The sequence below is a fragment of the Pithys albifrons genome, chromosome 1 (genome assembly GCF_047495875.1).
Source record: "Pithys albifrons albifrons isolate INPA30051 chromosome 1, PitAlb_v1, whole genome shotgun sequence".
Classification (NCBI taxonomy): Eukaryota; Metazoa; Chordata; class Aves; order Passeriformes; family Thamnophilidae; genus Pithys; species Pithys albifrons.
The window spans coordinates 18,636,026-18,659,122 of NC_092458.1; the positions used below are offsets into that span (position 1 = coordinate 18,636,026).

At 39.6% G+C, this 23,097-nt stretch overlaps 1 protein-coding gene across 10 annotated transcripts in view; it reads left to right on the forward strand.

Annotated features, from left to right (window-relative positions):
- The window catches only part of MCF2L (MCF.2 cell line derived transforming sequence like), a 154,321-nt gene that overhangs the window by 37,662 nt on the left and 93,562 nt on the right, over nt 1-23,097 (forward strand). The window contains exon 1 of one of the 10 annotated variants that reach the window (XM_071570564.1): nt 18,596-19,602. The exons of the other annotated variants lie outside the window; for them this stretch is intronic. Coding sequence (XP_071426665.1) covers nt 19,482-19,602 — 121 coding nt within the window. The 5' untranslated portion in view covers nt 18,596-19,481. Of the gene's footprint in view, nt 1-18,595; nt 19,603-23,097 lie in introns of those variants that run through there. 10 annotated transcript variants of the gene reach the window in all.

Genomic DNA, 23,097 nt, shown 5'->3' on the forward strand with positions numbered 1-23,097 from the left:
AAGCAGTTAGGAGTGGATTGCTCATGTTTTCTTTGGGCATGCACTGGAAGGGCTTCTGCAAACACCTGCACGGCATCCATTTCTTAGTATATTCTGGCCTAAATAAAAATCTTTGTTTTACTACGGAAACAGCAGAATCTAGTGAAATTGGTGGTAGTAAGTTTCAGAGTTGGCAACAGTCTCATCCATATTAAAGGGAGCTAGTTGCCTTTTTGGGAATCTGAGAAAAGATATTTTGGTCAACATTAAGGCTGATTAAATTTTATTTTTAACTAAGCCATTGTCACTTAAAGATGGCATCCTAAACCATTTTATTTCAGTAGGGTTTTTTTACATACATACATTAAAAAAATATATATATTCATGTGCAGTTCTTTTGGGGACTATTAGTGACCTCTCTTACATCATCTACTCCAGAACTAGAGCAGGAAAATTGCAATCTGTGTGGATATCTTTCAACAGACTGGGGGCAAAATAGGCATTAAACAGTAAATGATGGCAGATTTACAGTGGCTTTTCAGAGGACCGCAGGGTGCATGTTTGGCAGTCTCCTGTTCAGTTTAGGGACTTTGGGTATATATCCTTTAAGCTTGCAGAACCCAAAAAGCCCTGCCTGGACTTATGTACTTAGTGATATAAAAGAAGAAAAAAGCCTGTTACTTTGATGCATTTTTATTATCATGGTGTCTCAGAATACTTTCTTGGCAAGAGTGCCTGGCACAGCTGCCTGCCACACTTCCAACTGCAGAGAGCCAAACTGTGAGATTACCTTGTGCATATCAAATAACAGGGAACTTCTGCAGAAAAGGAACAGCACAATGCAGGGACAGAGGTGTCTGTATGCAACACAGGCCACGTTGTCTTCAAGGTGTTTGCTCTAAGCTGACATGTCGAGCAAAGCCAGGAACTAGGAGGCATTTAGGATACTCATTTTTTCATTTAATGAAGGACATCAAATTAGGTACTTTAGATTTTGTTGTTTCTGTGTCAGCCCAACGACTTCTTACAGTTTTCAGTATCTGAAACAGTGCATTTCAGCTGGAAGTTTGAACCTTCTGTTTTACATTATCTGGCAAAGCCACTTTCATTTAGTTCCATTGTTTCTTTTGTCTTGGCCTAGTAAATAACAGCTTTTATTTCAGACAGAGAGCATGATCTTAGTTGCTTTTGTATGGATTAATCACTTGTAGGTCTTTTGAGTTAAGCCTGCAATACTGTGTTAGCTATTCTGACCTCTCCTGAGTTATCCCCATAGCTGCATAGCTCAAGCATGAGCCAGTTGGCTCACCACACAGAGGAATGCAGCTTTGTGGCTGAGGCAAATTGTCTGGTAGTCCAGCCTTTAACATTGCCTTTAACAGCACTGTGGGTGCAGCCACCTCAATCCTTGTGGAAGAGTCAGGCTAAGCACACAGTCCAGGGTGCATTAGAGACAGGATCATTGTCTTGGAGGTTGACTTCCTGCACAGTCTGGGCAGTTTCAGACAATAGATCCCCTCACTTACAGCAATCTTGAATATTAGTTACATCCTTGATCTGTCTCTGCCAGTCATTTTGTGGCTTTTGAGTTTTTGTACTAATGCTTTAAATGCCTTGATGACTGACAGAAGTGCTATTTGAGTTGTGGTTTACCAGAGGCATGGAGCTGGCTCTTGGGCTTCCCACATGGTTCCCTGAAGCAGCAGCAAGTTGTGCATAACGAAACCTGTGCTGCAGTGAAGATATGTTAAAGTTGGTCACATAAAAGGTGTAACTGGCTGTGAATTCCATCATGAGAGTAAGTTGAAATGGAAAAGCCTTGTGATGATAGCTGTCTCCAAATGTTTCTATCTTCATGTGAAGGCTGATGGTGTTTGAGCTTAGTAAGAGCAGGTGTGATGGTGCATTAGGCAGTTAAATCCCTTTGAGGATACAGGGGAATGCAGCTTTCAGGTAGGATGTGGTGCTCAAATTGTGGCAAGCTGATAAAGCACAGTGCAGTGGCACTACCAGGTTTTGAAGACTTAAGTGTGTAATGCTGCTTGGCAGCAGTCTGCCTTCTTAAAAGTGATAATCTGGGAAAACAGGTATTTGGCAATTTGAGAACTGCACTGCTGTGTGTTAGGTAAGCTCTTCTTTTTCACCTGCCTTATTACTTCAAGGGTGTAAGTGCTGTCCCCCTTCATGTTCTTGAGGCATTTGCTAAGTGACAGTTTTACCAAAAGTCTTTCTGTCTTCAGCATTTTATGTGACAGGCAGAAAATTTGCACTGAGAAGTGGCTGTCCTAGTTCTTTTATAGTCTCAATTCTTGTTGAGCCAGGAATGCCTCTTCCTTTAATTTCAATTCCTGCCTATTGCCTGATGAATTTAAAGGGAAGGTGGCTTTGCATATGAAACACCAAGATAATCGATATAAATAGAAAATAATGAGAATACACATATTTGATTTTAAAAATGACTCTTCAGGCTGCAACCTTTGTTGTTAAAAATTTAAAATGATAAATTGCAGCCTTTCTTTAAACAGTCCTCTGTCTGGCTTCTGGGCTGGTCAAAGTGCTTTCCTTTGGTCAATATTTTGTCCTGGGCTGCTGGTTGTCTCTCGAAGTTACCCTATGTTACTTAGCTGGTCAGTTTATGTTATATCATGTTACCTGCCTGTGTTTGTGTTTGAAGGGCAAATTTTTCGAGCTTACTTTGAGGACTGTTGACAATGGAAGAAAAGAAGGACAAAATGGGGTATGGAAGCAAAACAGCTGTGTTTGGTTATGCAGCTTGGATGAGAATAGAAACCTGGCAAAAATGAGGTGGTATAAAAAGATTCTCTGGATGTTTTGCTCATAGATTGTCATTTAGTAGGACATGAAGCTGGGCCCCCCATAATACAGTGTCTGAAACACCATAGCTTTATGTGGAGTAGTTATGATGAAATATGACATACACAAGAATGATGAAAATTCATCGCGAGTACTTAATTGATGCCTGAGTAGATGCAAGGCTCTAATTATGAGATAGCTTCTGTCTGCTCAGGATTTTTTTGTTTTTGTTTTTGTTTACTGTTATCTTGGCACAGTTGGTTTTGTCAAGAACAGCCACAATCAAAAATTCCATTTTTGCGTTCTGTGAAAAGGCTGCTGAGCCTGCAAGTGACCTGTGGAATGTACGCTGGAGTTGCGTTACTACAGATTTGAAGGTCAAGAGAGGAAAAGAGCATCTGAGTGTATTGGAGAGAGCAAGAGGAAGCCACTGAAGTTGTTGATGGTTTTCAAAATGCTGCCAACAGCTGACAGAAAGAAAATGGGCATTTTCATATCAGACAAATCACTTGTGAAGTAATTTATGAAGTAAGGGTAAGAAAAATATATAAATCAACACATAGAATTTTTAGCTTTCTGATTCTATACTTTCTTAATTTCCTTCTGCTGAATCTCTTTGTTGTTTCTTACTCCCAGCTCATGCTTTACTTGTCTTTCAAGGACATTGCAATTTGCTTCTGACTTCAATGTCACCATTGTTTCACAGTCAATTCCTTTGAAAATGGTATACCTGAATTGCTTTGAGAGCACACAGCCTGGAGCAGGAGAGGGATATTAATAGAACAGCTTCTCTGTGTTGTTGTATGAAGACAGAAGATGAATTATTTTAGTGTGGCAGGTGGAGGTGGTTTTCAAAGTAATTGTTTATATTTTTGAAGAAATGACAGGGAATTAATAAGGTTTAGGTGGCCCAGAGGGCTGCCATAATTTTGTATGAGGAGAGTAAAAATATGCATTAAATACTCCATTGTTAATTTTACACCATGTGCTTAGCAATGATCCAAGTTAAAGTAGTACTAACAGTTTCCATCCAACATTCAGAAAATCAGGAACAAACTTTCTGCATCCTATCACCTGCCTTTTAAAACATGGAAACAGCAGAATTACTCTGGACTTTATCTGACATTCTTTTTAAACACCTCTAAGCCCCACAATGGTCTAGGGCTGAATTCAGTAGACTCTGCCTAACATTTGTGTGATGCTGCAGGGAACCCTTATTGGAGCTGGTGAGAACAGGCAGGATTTAAATTTTATCCCCAAAGGACTGTGAGAAATTAGAGAGATCCAAGAGTAGTTTGAAAGGAAGTACAGGTATTTTAGACCATCCCAATGTGTGACTGCCAAGGCAGGAAGGGATATGGGTGTTACCGTTTGGCACTTGGATTGCAGAGAAGCCCCTCCTGTTTCCCCACATTCCCTCAGGAGTTCCTCTCCCATCCTTTCTCATCAAGTAGCTCCTGACTTTTAGCACGTGGACAGTGCCTGAGCTGCAGCATGGCTGATGGCTCTTTGGTGTGCATCCTGCCTGAGAAGGAAAGCAGAGAAGGCAGTGCTGTGAGACAGAGGAGCCTTCCCACTCACTCAGTATCACCACCACCCTGGACCAGCAGTCTTGCTGGTTTGACAAGCAGTCTGCAAGTGTCCATGACATGTGAGATGTGCGAATGCCTATGTAGTGAGGAAGTCCTATGACATTAAATAAGAGCAAATGCAGTATATAGTATATAGTTTTAAAGATATGCATGGAAGAAAAGGAAGCAAGGCCACTCTCCACTCTTTCCTAACCCTTCTATCTGCTTCCTACTCGTGGCAGCAGATCAGCTGTGGGTTAGTCATACAGAGGCTATTTTTGTTCATTAGGCTCTGTGGGGCCTCACAAGCCTCACCGTGTGTGCTGCTGTCCTGTGCAGGGAGCAGGGTACAGTGTTGGGGCTTTGCAGATCCTGTCTCTCCACAGATCCTGCCTCTCCACAGATCCTGCCTCTCCACAGATCCTGCCTATCCACAGAGCCTGCTCTGCAGCCTATCTGGGACCGCATGCGTTGTCATGGCCATCACGGACCTTCATCCCACTGAACTCAGAGCAATTTACTGGACTAGGCAAGTACTCAGGAAGGAATTATTAAAAGTATCAGGTTTAATTATATAGCATCATTAGTACTGGAGATCTTAGACTTTGAAAATTACCAGTGCATTCACAAAATATTTAAGGGGAGAAAAACTTAAGTTTGAACTCTTTATGCCTTTAGAAAGGAATTTTTTGAGGGTCAAAGCTGATTTTTAAAGTGCATTGCTAGTGACACACTAGAAAATGAATTAGTAAGTTATTAAGCTATGAACAAATTAACCTGTTTTTAAGGCTGGTCATCTGCTCTGCTCCATTTTTTGCACAGGCTGCCAAACCCTTTCCAGATGAGCTATACTGCTCTCGACAGCTCCCTGCCTCAAGTAACTTGTTATCTCTATTTGACACAGCAAAAAAAGGAAACATTAGACAAGTGTGGTGGAATTGATGAGGAAGGGAGGAACGTTCCTAGCAGAAATAAGGTCAGGCGCATCACTGCACAGTACTGTCAGTGGGCTTCAAGCAGTTTTTCTAACTGTATTTGCTCTTGTTTGGGAGAATAATGGGGCTGTGCCCCACAGTATGTCTTGGCAGATCTGGTCCTCTGCTTACAGAGATGAGAGTCCTGTTGTGGCTCCTGCCCAGCTGAGTCACCTGGGTTTCCTCTCCTAGAGATGAGGTGGGATGGGCAGGAGCAGAGCGAGGGAGAGTCTGGCCCCTGTGGGTCTCCTCCCCTGATAAAGTCAGGGTATGGCTAGGGTGTGAGGCTGGGGAAACAGCAATCACCCTGTCTCATCTGGAGGTGGCCTGTGCGGCATCTGTTCAGTGATGACTTTGTAAACCTGGATATCTGGGACTGTTACCTGGTGGTGTTCTTCACCTCAGTTGCTTCTATCAACAAGCAACTAAAGTTATGTTACAAACAGTAAGATATGAAATAACATTTTTGGGGTTTGGTCCTATGTTTTAATTTCCATCTTTGTAACTGTTAGATGGTCAGTCAACAAAACTGCAGTTTCCTCAAACAAAAGCTTCTAATGCCAGGCAGCAGTTTGACTGCTAGTAATAAACCCTTTTATTACTACCTAATAAATGAGGCCAGTTAAAACAAACAAAACCAACCCAACTGCAACCGTTTTTAATAAAGTTTTAAATTTTTAAAGCTTCTTGAAAACAGTTGGTTGCAAACCATTGTGCAAGCATGTCTACTTTTTTTCTCTTCCTTGCCTTTGGCTTCCCATGGTTTCTCTTGCATTAGGTGAGAGAGGGGTACCTTGCAAGTATTTGAAACTTTCGCAAAAATTTTCATGCCTCTTAAACAAATACATGATGTCTTAAGCAATGTGTTTCAGTAGACTTCAAAGATGAAAACTGTATAGTTATAAATTCAGGTTCTGGTATGTATAAAGCAATATTGGAATTTCTTCAGATACCACATTTTTAACTCAGAAGGTGAGTAAACAGGATGCAGGTGCAATGAGGGAGTGACTTAGAACCTCTGTTTCCCTTTGCATCTTGACCTTGCACTAGGTCTAAAAAAACAAACCTGTGATGGGATGGTGATTGGGAAGATACAAGGCTGAAAGCTGAATGTACAGGTTGAGTCTAGAAAGAGTTACTTTCAGTTTGATTTTTTTTGTGACTTTAGTGGGTTGGTTTATCATCTTTTTGGTTCAGTGAATATTATCAATTACAGTTTTACCTTGGTTGATGAGATACCTTTTTGATTTTTCTCCAAGCCTATCTGTTGAGTGCTACAAATATTTTTGCCATTTATCCAGTTCTGTCTAAAAAACCCCCAGCTTTGTGGCAGCTATGTGCTATTTTGCTTGGCTTGATATCTTGATATGAAACAGGCTTATTGGATGTTTCTTTTTTCCATTTAGAAGTCCATGCTCATAATAAACTTATCATTCAGTGCTCAGTTATTTATCTTAAATAATATTTGAGAACATTTTGTAATTTCCTGGATATTTACTTTTATTATTTATTTATAATACTTGCAAAGTTAATGTGAGATATATATATTTATACTTTGTGAATGCTGTCAATTCTTGTTGCAGTTTGATGAGAATATACTGAAGCTCTCAAATTTCTGCTTTCAGTTGGAAGAGTGCCTTAAATCATGCAATTGAGGCATGAGATTTACTTTGAAAAGGAAATACAATGCATCTAGGTTTGTATGACTGCCGATGTTCGCTCCTTCAAGACCTTTGTTTTTTGTTCTGTCTGCTCATCATCGATAAGATCATGAAAGCGTAGGTGTCTCACCAAGGTCTTGTGTTTTACCACACCATTAAAATTTGTGCCCCTAAACCATTAATACTTGTCAAAACAAACTGTAATTATGTTATTTACTATCATGATGTCTTGTTAGCACATGTGCACTGCTCTCTCTCCCTCTCTATCCCTGCCTGTATTGTAGGGAGCATATCTGTATTGGTACAATATGAATGGAATGATCCCAAGTCTTGCTTGTTTTCTTTAAGACACTAGAGAAAAACAGCTACTCCAAGTGAAGGATTAATCCAACCAGTGCTGAACAGGAAGCACATGGGCACTTGGGCAAAGCCAGAAGCGGTTTCCCGTTCATGGTAGAGCTGCTCTCTTCCTCTCCTCATATGGGTCCTGAGAGGTTGACTCTCATCTTGGCCTTCCTCCGAGTGCCTGTATCTCCTCTGCTCTCAGTCTTTTTCAGCTCCTGTTACCCATCTCCAGTCTTGCGTGTACCAAGTCCCTTTCCTTCCACAGCTCTTCTCATAGTATCTCCTTTCACTAAAAGATTACTCCCTTTTCCCAGCATCTTCTGTCACCCAGGTCCAGCCTCCTTTCCCTTTTTGCTGAAGAGTCACCAACCAGCCTTTCCCAAGCTATGGGCTTGGGTCCACCTTGTGCCAGAAGCACATTTTCCCTGCTGGGGATCCTTCTGCCCCTCACACCCACTAGTCTTTCTCTCAGTGAGAGGAGGGAGGGGCATGCATCAAGGAAAGGAGTGAGCTCCAGGCCAGACCGAGTGTATGGGGAACCAAGGCTGGAGGTGCTTTAACCTCTTCCATTTGTTGTCATTACACCAGAGCTTAATGTGCTGAGCACATTATGGATAGAAAACTACCTTCTGGGTATGGTGGAGCTTGTTTTAGGTGCTCAAAGGGGTTCCTACGGAACTTAATGACAAGCCATAAGAGTTTGTCAAAACCAGAGGGTAGAAGGATGCTAATACAGTGTGGATATTTGACAGGACATCGAGGAAATGACTCTTAAATCTTCACTGCTGTAGAAGATTGCATCACCCAGCACCTAACAATAAAGACTGCTTTTGGAGGTCCTTTTTAGTAGGGCCCCCTTCAGAAAAGAAAGGAGATCTTGTTCTGCCAATCCTTTAATGACTGTGTTTCCCTCTGTGCATTTGGGGGAAGGGGGGCCAGAGAGCCTGATGAATTTTAACAGAAAGTCTTTGTCTAAAGTATGTGCACATTAAGAAAGAAATATATTTTAAAACAGCTTTTGAGAAAAATGTGAAGTTACTGGAAAAGTGTAGTGGTATTTTGATCTGATTCACGGTTCCTTTATAGTAAATATTCAGAGGATGGTGCTTCAAACCTATTTCCGTTTTTTCAAACCTATTCCTGGTTAAATTTTATTTGGAAGAAGTTCTTCAGCTGCATGTATAAGGCAATAAATACATTTAGAATGGCTGAATTATGAGGAATTCTGTTTGCTGTCCTTGTCTTCATCATGTGTAGAGGTTATTTGGAGTTGTATAAAAATTCAGCCACTAATACTATTTCTTAGGTCTTTATTTTTCAAACACCAAAATAAGAAGATGTAATCCTTCATTCAAGCAAACTGAACAGAGCTGGTAATTGAAGACTTGAAGGTTTAAGAACTGTTAATTGCTTTATAATGCTGTCCATCCATTAAAAATGAATTTATAATTTATTCTCCTAGTCTTTGATAACCTAATCACCTGCCAGCACTTGAAAGGTCTGCACTCTTGAGGTTTATTCAGTTCCATCCTCCTAAGACATGGAGCAGGGCTCTAATTGCCTTTTGGGAAGAATTTTGCCAATAGGAAAATGGACTCTGGTTTCTTCATTTGCCAACAGAAACTGCTTACTCTGGTAACTCTGAAGTTTGTACAGACTTCAGATCTACCTTAAATACATTTGGTTTAGCTCTTTTTAATGTCTAAAAAAATTACCACAGACTTTAAGACTACTTTTGTCTCCTTTGACAAAGGACTTTGGCTGTCATGCTTATAGTTTCTGTACTTTCTAACAACTGTTAAATATATAATGCTACACCATTTGTCTGTCTGCACGTGTGTACAACTTGTAAATAATTTAATGTTTTATTTTACCACTTGGCCTCTTCACATAACTCTAAAATGAGGAAGATAAAATTCTTCTAAATTATTAATTCACTGGGAAATTGAAACAACTGACATAAATTAAGCACTGAAAATGGTTCCCTTTTTCTCTGTGGGAATCAAAGCAGTGAACACAACTGGATAACTGCAAGGGAGCTAAATGGACAAGATGATCATAGAATAATTTAGATTGGAAAGGGCTTCTGTGAGTGTCATCTAGTTAAACCACCTGCTCAAAGCCAATCTACTTATTATAGATATGCTCAGTTGAGACTTGAATGCCTCCAAGGGTGGAGATATTGCAGTGCAGAGATGTTTCAGGAGTCTCTTGTGTCCTTGGGTACATAGACAGGGCACATCAGACCTGTTGCCCAGCTGTTTGATGGGATTTCATGATAGTCTGCAATGTTAAAAGTTTTCCTACTGCAGTAAAGTCTACAGGTGCTTCAGTACCATTGTGGCAGAGCAAAACATTTTGCAGCTTACTCTAAAGGGATCTTTAATTGATAAAAACACAGTGACTTTAGGAGGGTTTCTTGGTCTTGCTACTGAAAATAATTTGGTTTTGTCAGTTTTCATAGTAGCCAGTTGTTTTTTTTAGTTACGTACCACATCTTATTTCATTTTGGCATTTTCATATACTATACATTGTAGTAGTTGTCACAAATTGTTTTAACTGTTTGAAGATAATTAAATGTTTGTACATAAGGAAGTGTGATAAGGCATTTTAGCATCCAGAACAGCAGCAAAGTCCATGCTTGGCATGTAGCTGCAAAGCAGAGCATAGTATTATTTGTGGTCTAATGTTCTGCAAGGTTTCTGTAGTCAGTAACAGCCTTTTCCCTGATATAACTTTGGTTTGTTCTGGATTTCTTTGGATTTGAGAGCAGCTGGGAAGTTCCAAAATATTTGAGTATTGTATACCTTTAACAGGAACTGCAGCATCTGTGCCTTTGCTGTTTTGTTTTCTTACCTGCTTCTTGGTCCAGGGGTATATCTGGCAATCTCATATGTTCTTCTGATGGGGAATGTCAGTGTACACGATGCTTTCCAGATACACTGTCTGTATTTGAGGCTACAAAGTGAAAAATATCCCTTGCAGACCTGCATATAACTAATAGAGGTGCCTGGTGCTGGTGGCCTACATATCACAAATCTGAGCAAAGATTGCTCCTGTGACCAAGTCTCTGATTTGTGTTTGATTGCACAATGAGAGGACCAGTTTCCAAGATGATCCTGTTCTTGGGTTTGGTGTTCCATCTCTGGTTGTTGATCATCCTCCTCTGCTAACTGTTGTCACTCTTCCAGGTGAAACACTGGAGGTTGTTTGAAGAGCAAATCACTTTTTCTGTAGAGAGGAGGGGATGCGTACAGAGCCAAAAATACAAACAGTTTAAATGCACAAGGTCAGTTTATATATGGCATGGGGGATGGAGTGATTGCCACTTTGAAGAGATGCCAACTTTCTGGAGCAGATTACCCTCCTCAGAGATCCCAACTTCTTCATCCCTCAGACCAAGTACCCAGTATCAGTCTTTTCAGTGTGAGCACTTGTTCTCCTCTTCCTGAAAACCTGTATTTTCAATGTCATCATCATCTTCCTCAAACAAACTGGGATTTATCAAGTTGGTTTCAGGATGAAGAGTGAAGCAATAGGGTAATGTTTTTAATGTTCAGATTTTTCAGAAACACATCCTTAATGGACAGCAGAGCATGTCTCAGTAATATTTCTTCTGTCTAAGGAAGGAACAAATCAAAACTGATGTCACAGTGCTAACTTTAACTGACAAGTGAGAAGCCTCACATAGATTGTCTGGAAAAAAAATAATCTGTGAATCCAAATGTAACAAATGAGACCAACATTAGGGAGGGATGAAGGGGCTGTTTGCTGGAACTGACCTTTGATTGTATGGCTCTACAACTACGGGAACCCACATTTTGTGCCCTTTGCAAAAAAGTGCAGGAAAATATTTTTGTTTAGGTAGAACCTATGATTTTTTGGTAATGTCTTGACTGTTTCTTGGCAACTCCCATACTAACAATGTTATTTCTCCCTGTGTTTTCATTTTCATGCAGTATGACTGTGCTAAGAGAAGCCATGATTTCATCATTGCCTATTTTTACTTCATATATTTAATTCACCAAATTTTCAGTGTCTTCCAACATATTTTGATGTAATAATTTATTTGGAGACTGTAACTGCAGTGATACATTTACCATCGTGCCTTTATTGGGGTTCTAAGTCTATAGCCATAAATAGTTGTGACTAGTGCTATTTTATTAAATCATGTGAAGATCTCAGCTGAAGAATCCAAAAGAGACAAGCACAGCTTGCAGTACAATTTTAGGAAATAACTGTTGAGCAGTATATTCAACCTGTAAATCAAGAAGTACTTACAATTTCATCAGTTTTCCACATGCCCCTTTGCATGCCATCCTTATTGACTTTGTCAACCAGGAGTCATGTCATGTGTCCTTGTCCTGCTTGTCCTACCTGGAACATATCCATGTATAATTCAGTGTTTGGCCACACAAATGCCCGCACAAATGAAGCAAGAAAAAGTCACTGGGAGCAGGAATCCTCCCTTTGACAGGAGTATGGGATCAGGTCAGACGAAGTGTGTGTGATTGTGGCTGTATTCATTACTGGTGCTTGCTGATAAGATGGCATGGATGAAATGAGTTTCTTAGTCCTTTTAAGGATTACGATGATAGTAACTGCATATCATACAGCATTCGTTTTAAGTTTTTTGAAGGAAATTGTTGATTTTTAGTTCTTAAAGGATTTTTCATTAATCAGCTGGAACATGGACTTGTCCTAGTCTTTTGCAGTTCCGGATGGCATAAAGACCCTTGATCTCTCTCTCACTGGATGTTTAGATATGCTTGCTTGCATGTCCTAAATTATGACTGTGTAATTAAAATATGTCTATTAGAACTGACCATCTGATAAGCAGAATGAGGCAAACTAATTCTGAGCAAACTAAAACTTTGACCGTCTAGGAGACTGGTGAACATTCCACCAGTAAATCCCTTCATCCCAGTTCAATTAAGTGTTCTTATCTGTACACAGGGAAAATCCCATTTTGCTGGAGGCCCACGTGAGCATTGTCAAAATCAGTAGTTCATGAATGTTCATTAATACTATGAAAATCTCATTCCTTCTCCAAACACTTATGTGATTTATCACTCTATAACCATTTCAGAAGGGTGCTGTACAAAACCTGCTGTGCTGTATCCTAACAGCAGCCTGAGAAAAATTGCGTGAGCCTAGGGATTTTTGCAGCATTTTTGAAAGGTATTACTTATAGCTACATACAAGCTTTGTGAAGTATTAACAGCACTACTTTTGTGCTGAGTGGATTACTGCCATATAAATTTGTAATTGGTGTAACAGTGCATGCAGAAGAATTTCAAAGCAGCTACTCAACTGAAAACTCTCTCGTTTTATTAATAGCCCATTCATGAAGAGACTAAAGAGGGAGGATGGTGAAATGTGGAAAAGAATTGAAGTCTGATAGGGAAGACGTGAGAGCTGAGCACTGGATCCCTTGGCTCCAAAGCACATGACAAGAGAGAACGTTTTTTGGAGGAAGGAAGTTAAGGTGGCAGAGACTGAAGGCTCAAAGGGTGCTCCTGGCCTGTAGCAGCACAGCAGGACAGTGTCCTCTGTTCATGTAGGTGTGCAGCAGTCATTTCTCACTGTACACATTAGATTACTGAGAACACCAGAAGCTGTGGCCAGGGCTCACCCCTGCTTGGGAGCTGTCTAGATGCATAGATCCAGCAGCAATCTGTACCATATTTTGCATTTCATAATTGTCAGAGGTGCAATCTTCAGAACAAGACCTTCAGAAAATCACTCAGCTAATCAGGGGGTTGCCAGTGTCCTGGACCTCAGCAAAATCAGCCTCCCTGAGCCATTGAGAAATGTGTTCCTAAGCGCTGCAGCAGGTTGCTGTGTCTCCTGTAGAGAAACTGAGGAAGTGAAAGTTTCATTAGTGAGCTGTTCATTAATCACAAATGTGGCAGACCCAGCTGGGGAGAGCAGCAGTATCTGGCCAGAGTGGAAATGCATGTAACCCCCTTTTCCTTCTCTGTCTGCTACTACCAGAAATCAACCTGAGGAGGAAGTACATGCTATAGTTGTTAAGAGATACAGCTTTTGAATTAGAACTATCTTTTGAGCATAATCAAAGTATTCCTAAATGCCATCAAAAGTTCTTCCAACATCACATTTTGTCTTTTTCTTCCCCAGCTGATCGTGCACAGAGCTGTTTGCTGGAAGGTCAGTCAATATTGTTGACTGGGTGTATTATTCATTTCTATACATTCACATGTGTTTATATAGATACATATATATACACATATATATCACATACAGGTGATTTTTGAACAGAGCTTTCATTGGCATAACTTAATTTATAAAGGGAACTACTTATGCTGAGTCCCTTGGTTTGATTATTATCTGGTACATGATGGGAAGGACTGCTGTGCCCCAGGGTGTATGTGCAGGAAATGACCAATATGCCTGAAACTTTAGTAATCTTTATAGGACATTGCCAGTAAAACTGTATTTGATAAGCCATTTTAAGCCATTTATGTTGCTTAATTAGCTCCAATATAACCATGGCCTTTACCTGCTGCTTTGGATTGGCATCAGATACTAGTTAGGCTGTCCCGGTGGTCTGACCTCCTGGCCTTCTCCAGGATCCATGCAGTTTCCTTATACTTTCCTAGAACATCTCTGAAGTTTTGAAATCGATTGCTAGTTGCCTTCAGAAGTGAAAGGATTTATGTTAGAGGACAAAGTGGAAGTGCTGTCTTGTTAGGAGTTAAACCTCACTTTGTTCGGCTGGTCATTAAGAGACATTCTCCTCTAGATTTCTCTGATCCACTGTGATTTTCTGAGTATTTTCTGTTCCTATTGGTGGAGGAACTTGTTCTTTTGGAGATGGGTCACATTTATTGCTAGCGCTCAGGAAATTCAGACATGCAATATAAGATTACTTATATTAGAGGGACAGATGTTAGGCTTTAAAAACTTGTTCTTATCTTGACGATTAAATGCTATCACTTCCAGAATACTGAAACCCTAATTTCATATATTTCAATTTTTTTGTTTGTTACTATACATGTAAATTATGAAATACACTGTATTGATTTTAGGATTTATTTTAGTTTAAATTTTTTTTGAGAGGTTGCTTTAAAGAAAGACTTGCAGCAGTGGTTTAGCAGCATAATGTGGAAGTATAAATAGAACGCAAGCTGTCCATTTATCTCAGTACTGATCTACTTATATTCATCTGATGCTTATTACAATCGTGGTTTGCCTCTAAGCAGATACATCCAGTTAGGATTAAGCATGGGCAACTAACCTAATTCACTCTTGTAACTCACCCTTGTGACTTAATTCAGGGTTTCTCTGTAGATTTCTTGTGAAACCAAATAATTCTCTTAACTCCTAGCCTTCAATAAATCAGTATCAATATATTAGGATATTTGTCATTGTCTTTGTTTTTATGAGATACTGAGTTTCATTTGTAATTACTTTTAGGCTTGCCAAGATATATTCTCCATTCATATCTGTTTCTCAGATTTCTTCCCGCTCCAGTTTCTCATTATATATCATACAATTCCAGGTCACAGATTCTCTAGATTACACTATGGAACCCCTTTTAAAACCCTTTGCTAGAGAGAATGTTCTGCTAGAGTAGTCTGAAAGTGAAATATAAACACACCAATCCAATTCTTACAAGCATAAAAATAATAAAGGGAAAAGATGGTACCTAAACTTTATATAAACCTCATCCACATTGGAAAAGGGAAGATTCAATCCTTTCTTGCATTTGAAGAATACTAGAATATGCATGTAATAATGATTTATTTCTTCAATTTTCAGACAGGTTTACTCTCAACATTTTCACTCTACAAAAGCTCTCTGGGATATATGGATATAAAAATATCAAGTTATGTGTCTTTAATATCTCAGCTAAATTAAAATCAGCTCCTAGCTGATTCTTTACTGTTTTATCCCAGTGACTACCCTCTGGCATGGATTAATTTTTGACAACTTGTTTTTAATTCTAAAAATCAACACAAGCAACTTGCCATAATTAAACATTTCTTAGGTTATAAGAAAGCTCAAGACTAAGCATAGTAACAGTAAGGGCTGCCTTGTTATGGTATATGGACATTCAACTCTATAAAACAGCTTACATTTCAGATTAGAAGTAACTTGTGTGTTATATTTTAATGTGTACAAAACCATTGTTTGTTCAAAAATGTATCATGAGCCAAATTTAGCTGTTTATATCACTGTTCTCAACAAAACAAATATGTGTGCAGAGATAATTGATGAAGTATGCTTTAAAGAGAAAAATCTAAACAACATTTCGCTTTCCTTCCCCCTCATTAATCTCCACTGTTGCTGTGAGTGTGCTGATGCTGAAAGATACACATGGCAAGATTTAACTTGCATGTGCCCTTATATTTGATTTTGGAAACTGTGCCAAGAAACAGTAATTTCTGAGCTCTGCATATGTGTATGTTAGATGCAATTCCCCATATAATTTTCATAGTCTTTTATATTTTTCATGTGAGATGTCTCCTGCAGCCCTCTGGGTTTTTACTGGGGATGTGATGGCACTTCCAATACTGAAATTTCTCTTCAAAAGCGTCTTCCTGTTGGGATTGCAGGGAGAAAGAGCAGAAGATACAGATTGCACAGGTGGACTCCTGTGCCCTGTGCATGGCGAGATCTGGAAGTGCATGAGAGATGCCATATTTCCATGTCTGTGAGGTGACTCTTTTGCCTGAAAAACAAGGCCTACAATAGGAGAAATAGCAACACCAGTGGCATATCAGCAGATACCAAAAATAACTTCTCTTGAGGAATGGAATAAATACAGAAGAAACACTAGAGCAGTGATTATTCTTCTAACACAGCCTCCTGCTCTGTACAGTTAAGAGGGATGCGTGGTCCTATAATGTGAATCCTTCAGTGTCACATTGGATGAGAGGATGCAAGGAAGGACCTGTAAATAGTTGTTAGGATTTGGAAGAAAAATCATAGTAGGGTGTTGGAGATATCCCATAAAGATAAGGCCCCTGTACAAACAAAAAGATCAAAAGGAACAGTGAGAATACTCAGCGGTGAAGAAAGTGATGGCACCTTAATTTAATGATTCCCAAGAAAAGTTAAAGCTATTGTAATAAAATATTGTGAGAGCCCCTGGAATGAAAGGAAGAATCAGAGTATACAGATGTAAGTCAGTGTGGCTGCTTCCGTTGTCACTGTGAAACACTGCCTTTGGTCAGAAATAGACCTGGAAATGAAGCATGACAAAAATAAGCCCTATTTCATTGCCATGATCTTGTTGATTCCATCAGGCTGTCTGCAGTCATTTAAAGATAATTGGGGGGTTTTATCCACTGGATGTTACCATTTATGTGATACGAAGGAAGAGATAGGTGCAGTCTAGTTGGATCTGCCAACTAAAAGAATATTACTACCTTTAAACTGCGTCGTAATTTGCTGATGCTGTACAGAGCAGACAAGGTATCCTTCTAATAGGAGCTTTTGTTATAGTAATGCCAACAGCAAGGGAAAATATTCAGATTATTTTCCTGGAGATAGAAGCTGCTCCTGTTTGGAAAACAGTGCATTACACCATCTGTTTCCTTCTGATTGTGCACTACCATAGCCATTGTTGTGATTAATTTCTTTGCTTCTAGGCACAAATTTGAGTGCTTGAAAGAAGATTAAAAGCTTGTTTGTGGATAGGGATGTAGCTAATGGCTACATTTCAGTGGGATTGTGTGTACTTACCAACTTCACAGTTTGAGTCATCAATCTTCTGCATACATTTGATATGTGAAGAAAGCAAGGAGAACATCCTTTTGCTTCATTATATTAATCCTCTGCATGAATTCTTGGTGAGGTTTTCACCATGTGCCACTAGTGTCATGACATGTCTAAAACACCACAGGGACAAAGAGTCGCTTTCCATAGAATCATTGAGGTTGGAAAAGACCTTTAAGATCTTCAACTCCAACTATTAACTGAATACTGCCAGGTCCATCACTGGGCCATCTCCCTAAGTGCCACATCTATGAGTCTTTTAAATACCTCCAGGGATAGGGACTTACCACTTCTCTGGGCAGCCTGTCAACCGTTCTTGTGAAGAAATTTTTCCTAATATCCAGCCTAAACTCCTTGAGACAACTTGAAGCCATTTTCTCTCATTCTGTCTACCTCATTTTCTAGTGAGGCTTGGCTGCTGAATAAAGATGTATAGTTTCATCAGTGTCCCACTTGATTGTTAAGACATGTCCTTTGGTCATGAGGCTGGTGTGCCCCAAAAGCCCCAAACAAGCAGTTAGCCTGCCAGGTAGGAGAAAAGCCCAGATGGCTGACAAGCTGCCACATGTGTCCCTGGTCACATTTGGTGCCTCCACTGCAAAAGAGAGCAAGAAACAGGTTGTCTCTTCTGATGCTGTTGTTACCCTGTATCAGACCAGAACCACTGCTTTGTACCCCCAGTGAAAAGCATCACCAGAAAGTGTGAATTTTATCTAATATGGATGCTCTGCCTTACCTCACCTCCTCTTTTTGTTTGAACCCTGAGTATACAGTACAGTGGCAGTGTGTATCATAGTGGTTTTCCACTCCTAGGCTGTTCCCATTCTTCCTTCCTTTTAATCCTTGTGTACTTAAATAGCTTGGTAGGCCTTTGACCCAGGACAGGTAGCACAACTGCCAATATGCAGTGGTCTATTTGCTTAGTATAAGGAATTTGGAAAACAAGTGATATTTGCGTGAAACTCATCAGTTCTTAATTTTATTATCTTGATACTTTTCTTGGTTGTCACCTTTCAAGATTGTCACATTTGTCCATGATTTCTTGCTGGAAGTAGAGCATCTTCCAACTAGAACTGTAATTATTCTCCTCTGTTAACACAGTATATTTTAACACACTAGAATTTTGTAGTAAGTTATTTAATATTTACTTCAATATGACTTAATAAAAGGTTGTCTCTTTGAAATGGCTTTCAGAGTAATAGATGGTACATCATATTTTAAAACACTTCTTCAGGGCAACGTGTGTAATGGTATATATTTGGGTTGTGGCAGATCTGTGGCCACAAAGGACATAGTTAAACATAACTGAGAGGAAAATCTTGACTGCCAAGTAAAGCCGCATTATCAATTTCCTCTCTCCTGCATTGAAAGAGACAGAGAGAACAGACAGTGTAGGGTTTCCTGATGTGTTTTAAGGAAGCCTGGGATTCATTTCCCCACCCTTCCTTCCTATTAGCTGTTTGTTAACTCCCAGGAAGATTCAGGTTTTCTTGTGAAACCTCTCTTCTCACACGTTCTGGAAACAGGCTCTGCCTTTGAGGGGCTCAGTCCTCACTTTTTTGCAAATACAGCAGCAGAAGAGGAGTTGTGTAGATGATGAGAGTCTAACTTCAGGCAAGCGAACTGAAGAGGAGTTTCCAATTGACAACATTTTATTCACAAAGGTATTTTCTTTTAATTTGCTGGCATGAGCATAGCATTTGCCCCTGAAGAATATCAGGTGCTTGGGACACAGAAGTAGGAAATGCAGCAAATGTCAGTGTGAGATTTCTGCCCTCGGAGTGCCGAGTTGCCAACTTACGAGCAAGACTGTAAAGTTAAAAGACGTCCAACTTGCCCTTCTTCAGGAGGAGCCTCACATATTTCTTGGCAACATCTGAACATCCCTCACATTAAGGAGAAGGATGTGAAGACAGAAGCTATAGTACCAGCTACTTGGAGTGAGCAGAGGCATTGGATATCCATGTGCTGCTGGAGTGCACTAACAGAGTGGATGTTTTGGGGTTTTTTTTCTTCTTCTAAAACAGCACAGGGCTGTGAGTTTGACTATAGTTATTTTGGATAACACACCTTTGTGCAGAAACTATCTTATCATTTTCAGTCCATTAAGTGCAACTGATTTTTCTTTTTCCTTTCTAGTTAAATCAGGTATTGGTTCCTGAGGAAAAGCACATACAATACAAGTAATTGCACTGCACCTGTTTCCAGGTCTTTAAATCGGTGAACATTTTTTATCATTTTTCGTAGCATTTAAATTTGCCAAACAAGTTTCATGTTCCATAGACATTTAAAAACAAAGTTAAAGTATCTTCCAGTGTGTTAGAAGAGTGTCATTCCTGAAGAGCAGACTTTTTATTTCCTTTACTGAATAATTTGGTGAAGATACACCCATGTCTCAACGCCGTCTTTTGAGAGAAGGACATGAAAGTCATTTTAGGATCCTGCCAAGATTCTTCCAAATCCTCCATGGCAGACGGCACTCAAGAAATAACCCACATCAAATATGCTCTGGTGAGGTGAATGTTTAAGTGATCCCATAGTGTGATGTTTGTGTACATAGAATGTTGCACTTCAGTTTGAGCAGCACATGAGTTGAAAGGAGCAGTAAGTAGCCTCGAATATGTGTTACTGATTTTGTCAGCTGATGATGCTTGCAGGAACAAGTATTCTTTGCTGAAAGCGAACTCATGTAGGGATCCAGCAACTGTTATAGTTCAAAAATACGTATCTCTATCAATATGAGGTATTGCTCGTGATAGTGATTACTCATGATAGTGATTAATTACTCTCTGTCACCGGTACTTACTGGGGAAAAAGTTTATATCTTATTTTTCTTTGCCATTCCAGGTGTGTGAGAGCATCTAACACAGACTGTAATGCTTTATGTCAGCCCTTCTTTTATATTCCAAAAGAAAGTTGCTGAGTGTTCTTCTCCTAAAAAATATAACTAATTATGCCCCCCAAAAATATTTTTAAGTATACTCAAAAATCAAGAAGCCTCTGATCTTTGAGTGTAATGTCCTAAATTTAGGACTTGGGACCACTTACTCGATCTCAAAGTCTGTTTCATGCAGTATGTGGTGTAATAATGTGTTAGTATGACTGACAATTATATAATCCTTGTGTTTAGTAAAGCTACATTTTGCTTGGTATTTTCTCTGAAAGAAGTTAACCTTGACTGGCTAAGATAAGTTGCATTAGATTTTTCAATAATTAATTTAAACTTTCTTGGGGTTTTTATGCGTAGAGACCTATTGTGGGCTTAAAAAAACATAGAACTTTTTTGTTTCTTTTTAAATTAATTTGGAAATTGAACTCAAGATAAGGTAAGATACCTTAGTTAATTTTCAAGGTTTTTCAATATTCCCTTCTTTAATGTTGACATTTATTCTTAGGAAAAAAAAAAAGGAAGAGAAAAATGCCTCTCTGGTGATTAATTTTTCTCACACCTTCATTTGTCCTGTGCTCACTGAGTCTTTTGTCATCTGTTTGGTTTGGAATAAAAATTATAAGGAGTTTTTTATAAACTTCTTTTGTAACTTCTGAAACATAAAGATTTCACCTTTCCTGACTTCCCAGTTCTGGACATACATGAGACCAAAGTTTGGTACTTTTAGGGGTGTTAACTATTTAATATTTAATATTTAATTCTATTTATCTCTGAATAGAAAAAAGAAAAAATCCTCAAATTTGAGTCTTACTTTCATGTAGGATTCAACCACCACTTGGTAGCACTCACACTGCAGTCAAGTCCTAAGTGTAGTCATAAAAGCCATCAATTTCACCAAATATTTTATAATACTTATGTTTTTGTGAGTGTCAGGCATCTGCTGCCCATTCATTAATGGACTGGAACTAATTCCGAGTAGATGCAAAGCTTGACCACATAGGATAAAAACACAAATTTAATCTACTGAACACATTCTAACATAGTTTTCCTAATTTTTGCCTAATTTCCTTTGACTAAGCTCCTTAATATAAATCTTGTAATGCCATGCAATCATCTCTTACTTTCACTATATATAGGTGTGTGTATAGTCAGAAAACAGTATGTTTCTGTAGGAAGCTGTCTGTTCTGTCTCCCACCCATCTTTATTATTATTCCAAAACTCCTTTTGATCCTGTTGCAGCCTTCTCTGTTTGAAGTCTTCAAATATGCAAAAATTCTGTTTCCTTCCTTCCTGTTACCTATTTTATATTGACAGTAGGAAAGCAATTTTATGCTTTTGATGCTAACCTTATATATCCAGTGAAAATTATTCAGTTGTTTTGGCCAAAGCTGTTTTATGACCTTTTGGACTGAGATGAGTTATTTCACCTTTCTGGTAGCAAACCTCATCTTTCAGTGGCACTTTCAGACCAAATGTTACACAGAAGGTGGATCAAAGTTTTAGATTGTGGAAGGGAAGAGGTACTCCAGCCTGGGAACATTTCTGTCCTGTAGCTACACTGGGGGAAAATTACAATTTTGGCAAGAATGTCTTTCCCAACTAAATGTGCTTGTGGTTCTGTGAACTCCATGATGTATGTGGCTCTCCTCTCCTTGTGACAAAGTTGAGCCACTCTGTCCTGTTGTCCCAGGTCTCACAAAGCTTTGTTCTCTCTTCATTAGAATCTCTGGAAATTGCTGAGAGCATGTTTGCTTCACTGCCACTTCATCCTTTTCTCTTGTGTTAAAATCTTTACTATAGAATGTAGAAATCTTTACCTGAACCATAAATATCCTAGTTCATATATTGATTTTGTATTATCTTATTTACCTTAATAAGGGAAGCTGGGCTGGCTTCCAGAGTCATTATACTTCATCAAATCCATCTCTGTTTTATTTTTGTTTTAACAAAGCTGACTTTATTTACTTCAGCTTGTGGACAGTTGAATCTGTCCTTCTCAGCTTAGTCCTCATGGCATTGTCCTCTGCAGGTGTCTTCTACTCAGGGCAGGCTGTGTTACCTTTATCCACTCACCCCGGTTGAGCCCTGGCTCTGGTGACATTTGGTCTTTGGAATGCAGACGTCTGGGACCAGGTGCCAAGTGGCCCCTCCTGCCTGGGCAGGCAGGGCCCAGGCTGGGACAGCCAGGCTTCTGTGAGACAGCATCGTGTGTTGTGAATCTGTTGCCGAATTGTGTATCTTCTCTGTGTTTCTGCATCTCTGACTGCAAGCAGGTGGGACAGCAGTTGTTGGGTTTGTGGAGGATTTCAGCCCTGGAGAACTGTGGGTCTGCGTAGTCTTCTCTGGGAGACAAATGTCCCATCGGCAGGGGAGATTTCCCAGGGTGCTGACTTGCTATGGCCCTTTGTGATGGGCTTCCTGGCACAGTGCTCACAGACAATCCTTTGAGGTTCTCCTTCTTCTTCCTTTCTCTAAGCAAATGGGAGCAGTAGGTCAGCTTGAACTGGGAGCTGTAAAACAAGTCAGGCAAGTGGAGACGCCAGAGACATCCGTCTGCAGTCTGTGCTGCACGTAGTATGGATGGGGAGTATCTTTGGAGGCATCCTGTAGACTGCATCTTTTCACGCTGGATTCAGGTTGGTTTTCTGATGAAGATGACTGAGACTGTTTTTGTGTGTATTTCTAGGCATGTAATGAACAGATGGATGAGGAGGCTGTCTGTGTCACAGGGTCCTTCCAATCCAAAGAAGGGTACAGTGAGGCAGCGCTGTAATGCTGATGTCTATTACTAAGAGATTTTTGTAGCAAAAGAATCAGATAAAGCTTAGCTAATCCATAACCTGAATAATCCACCACAAGGAGTAAAGAAGAGTCTAGAGGAAAAGCATTTTTGCATCTTCTGTATTGCCAGGGGGATGGAGATGTGGTGCATCTTCTGCTGGAGTTGTATGAATATTTCTGTTGATGTAAGGATATTCTTGTGTGGGAGAGGGAGTTATCTTACAGGCAGGTGGGGAAAATGTGTGGATGCAGGAAATGTCAGACTGAACACACAAATATAGCAGACATATTTTAGGACCTGAAGGCTTCAGTGTACCCAAAGGCTCCGATGTAG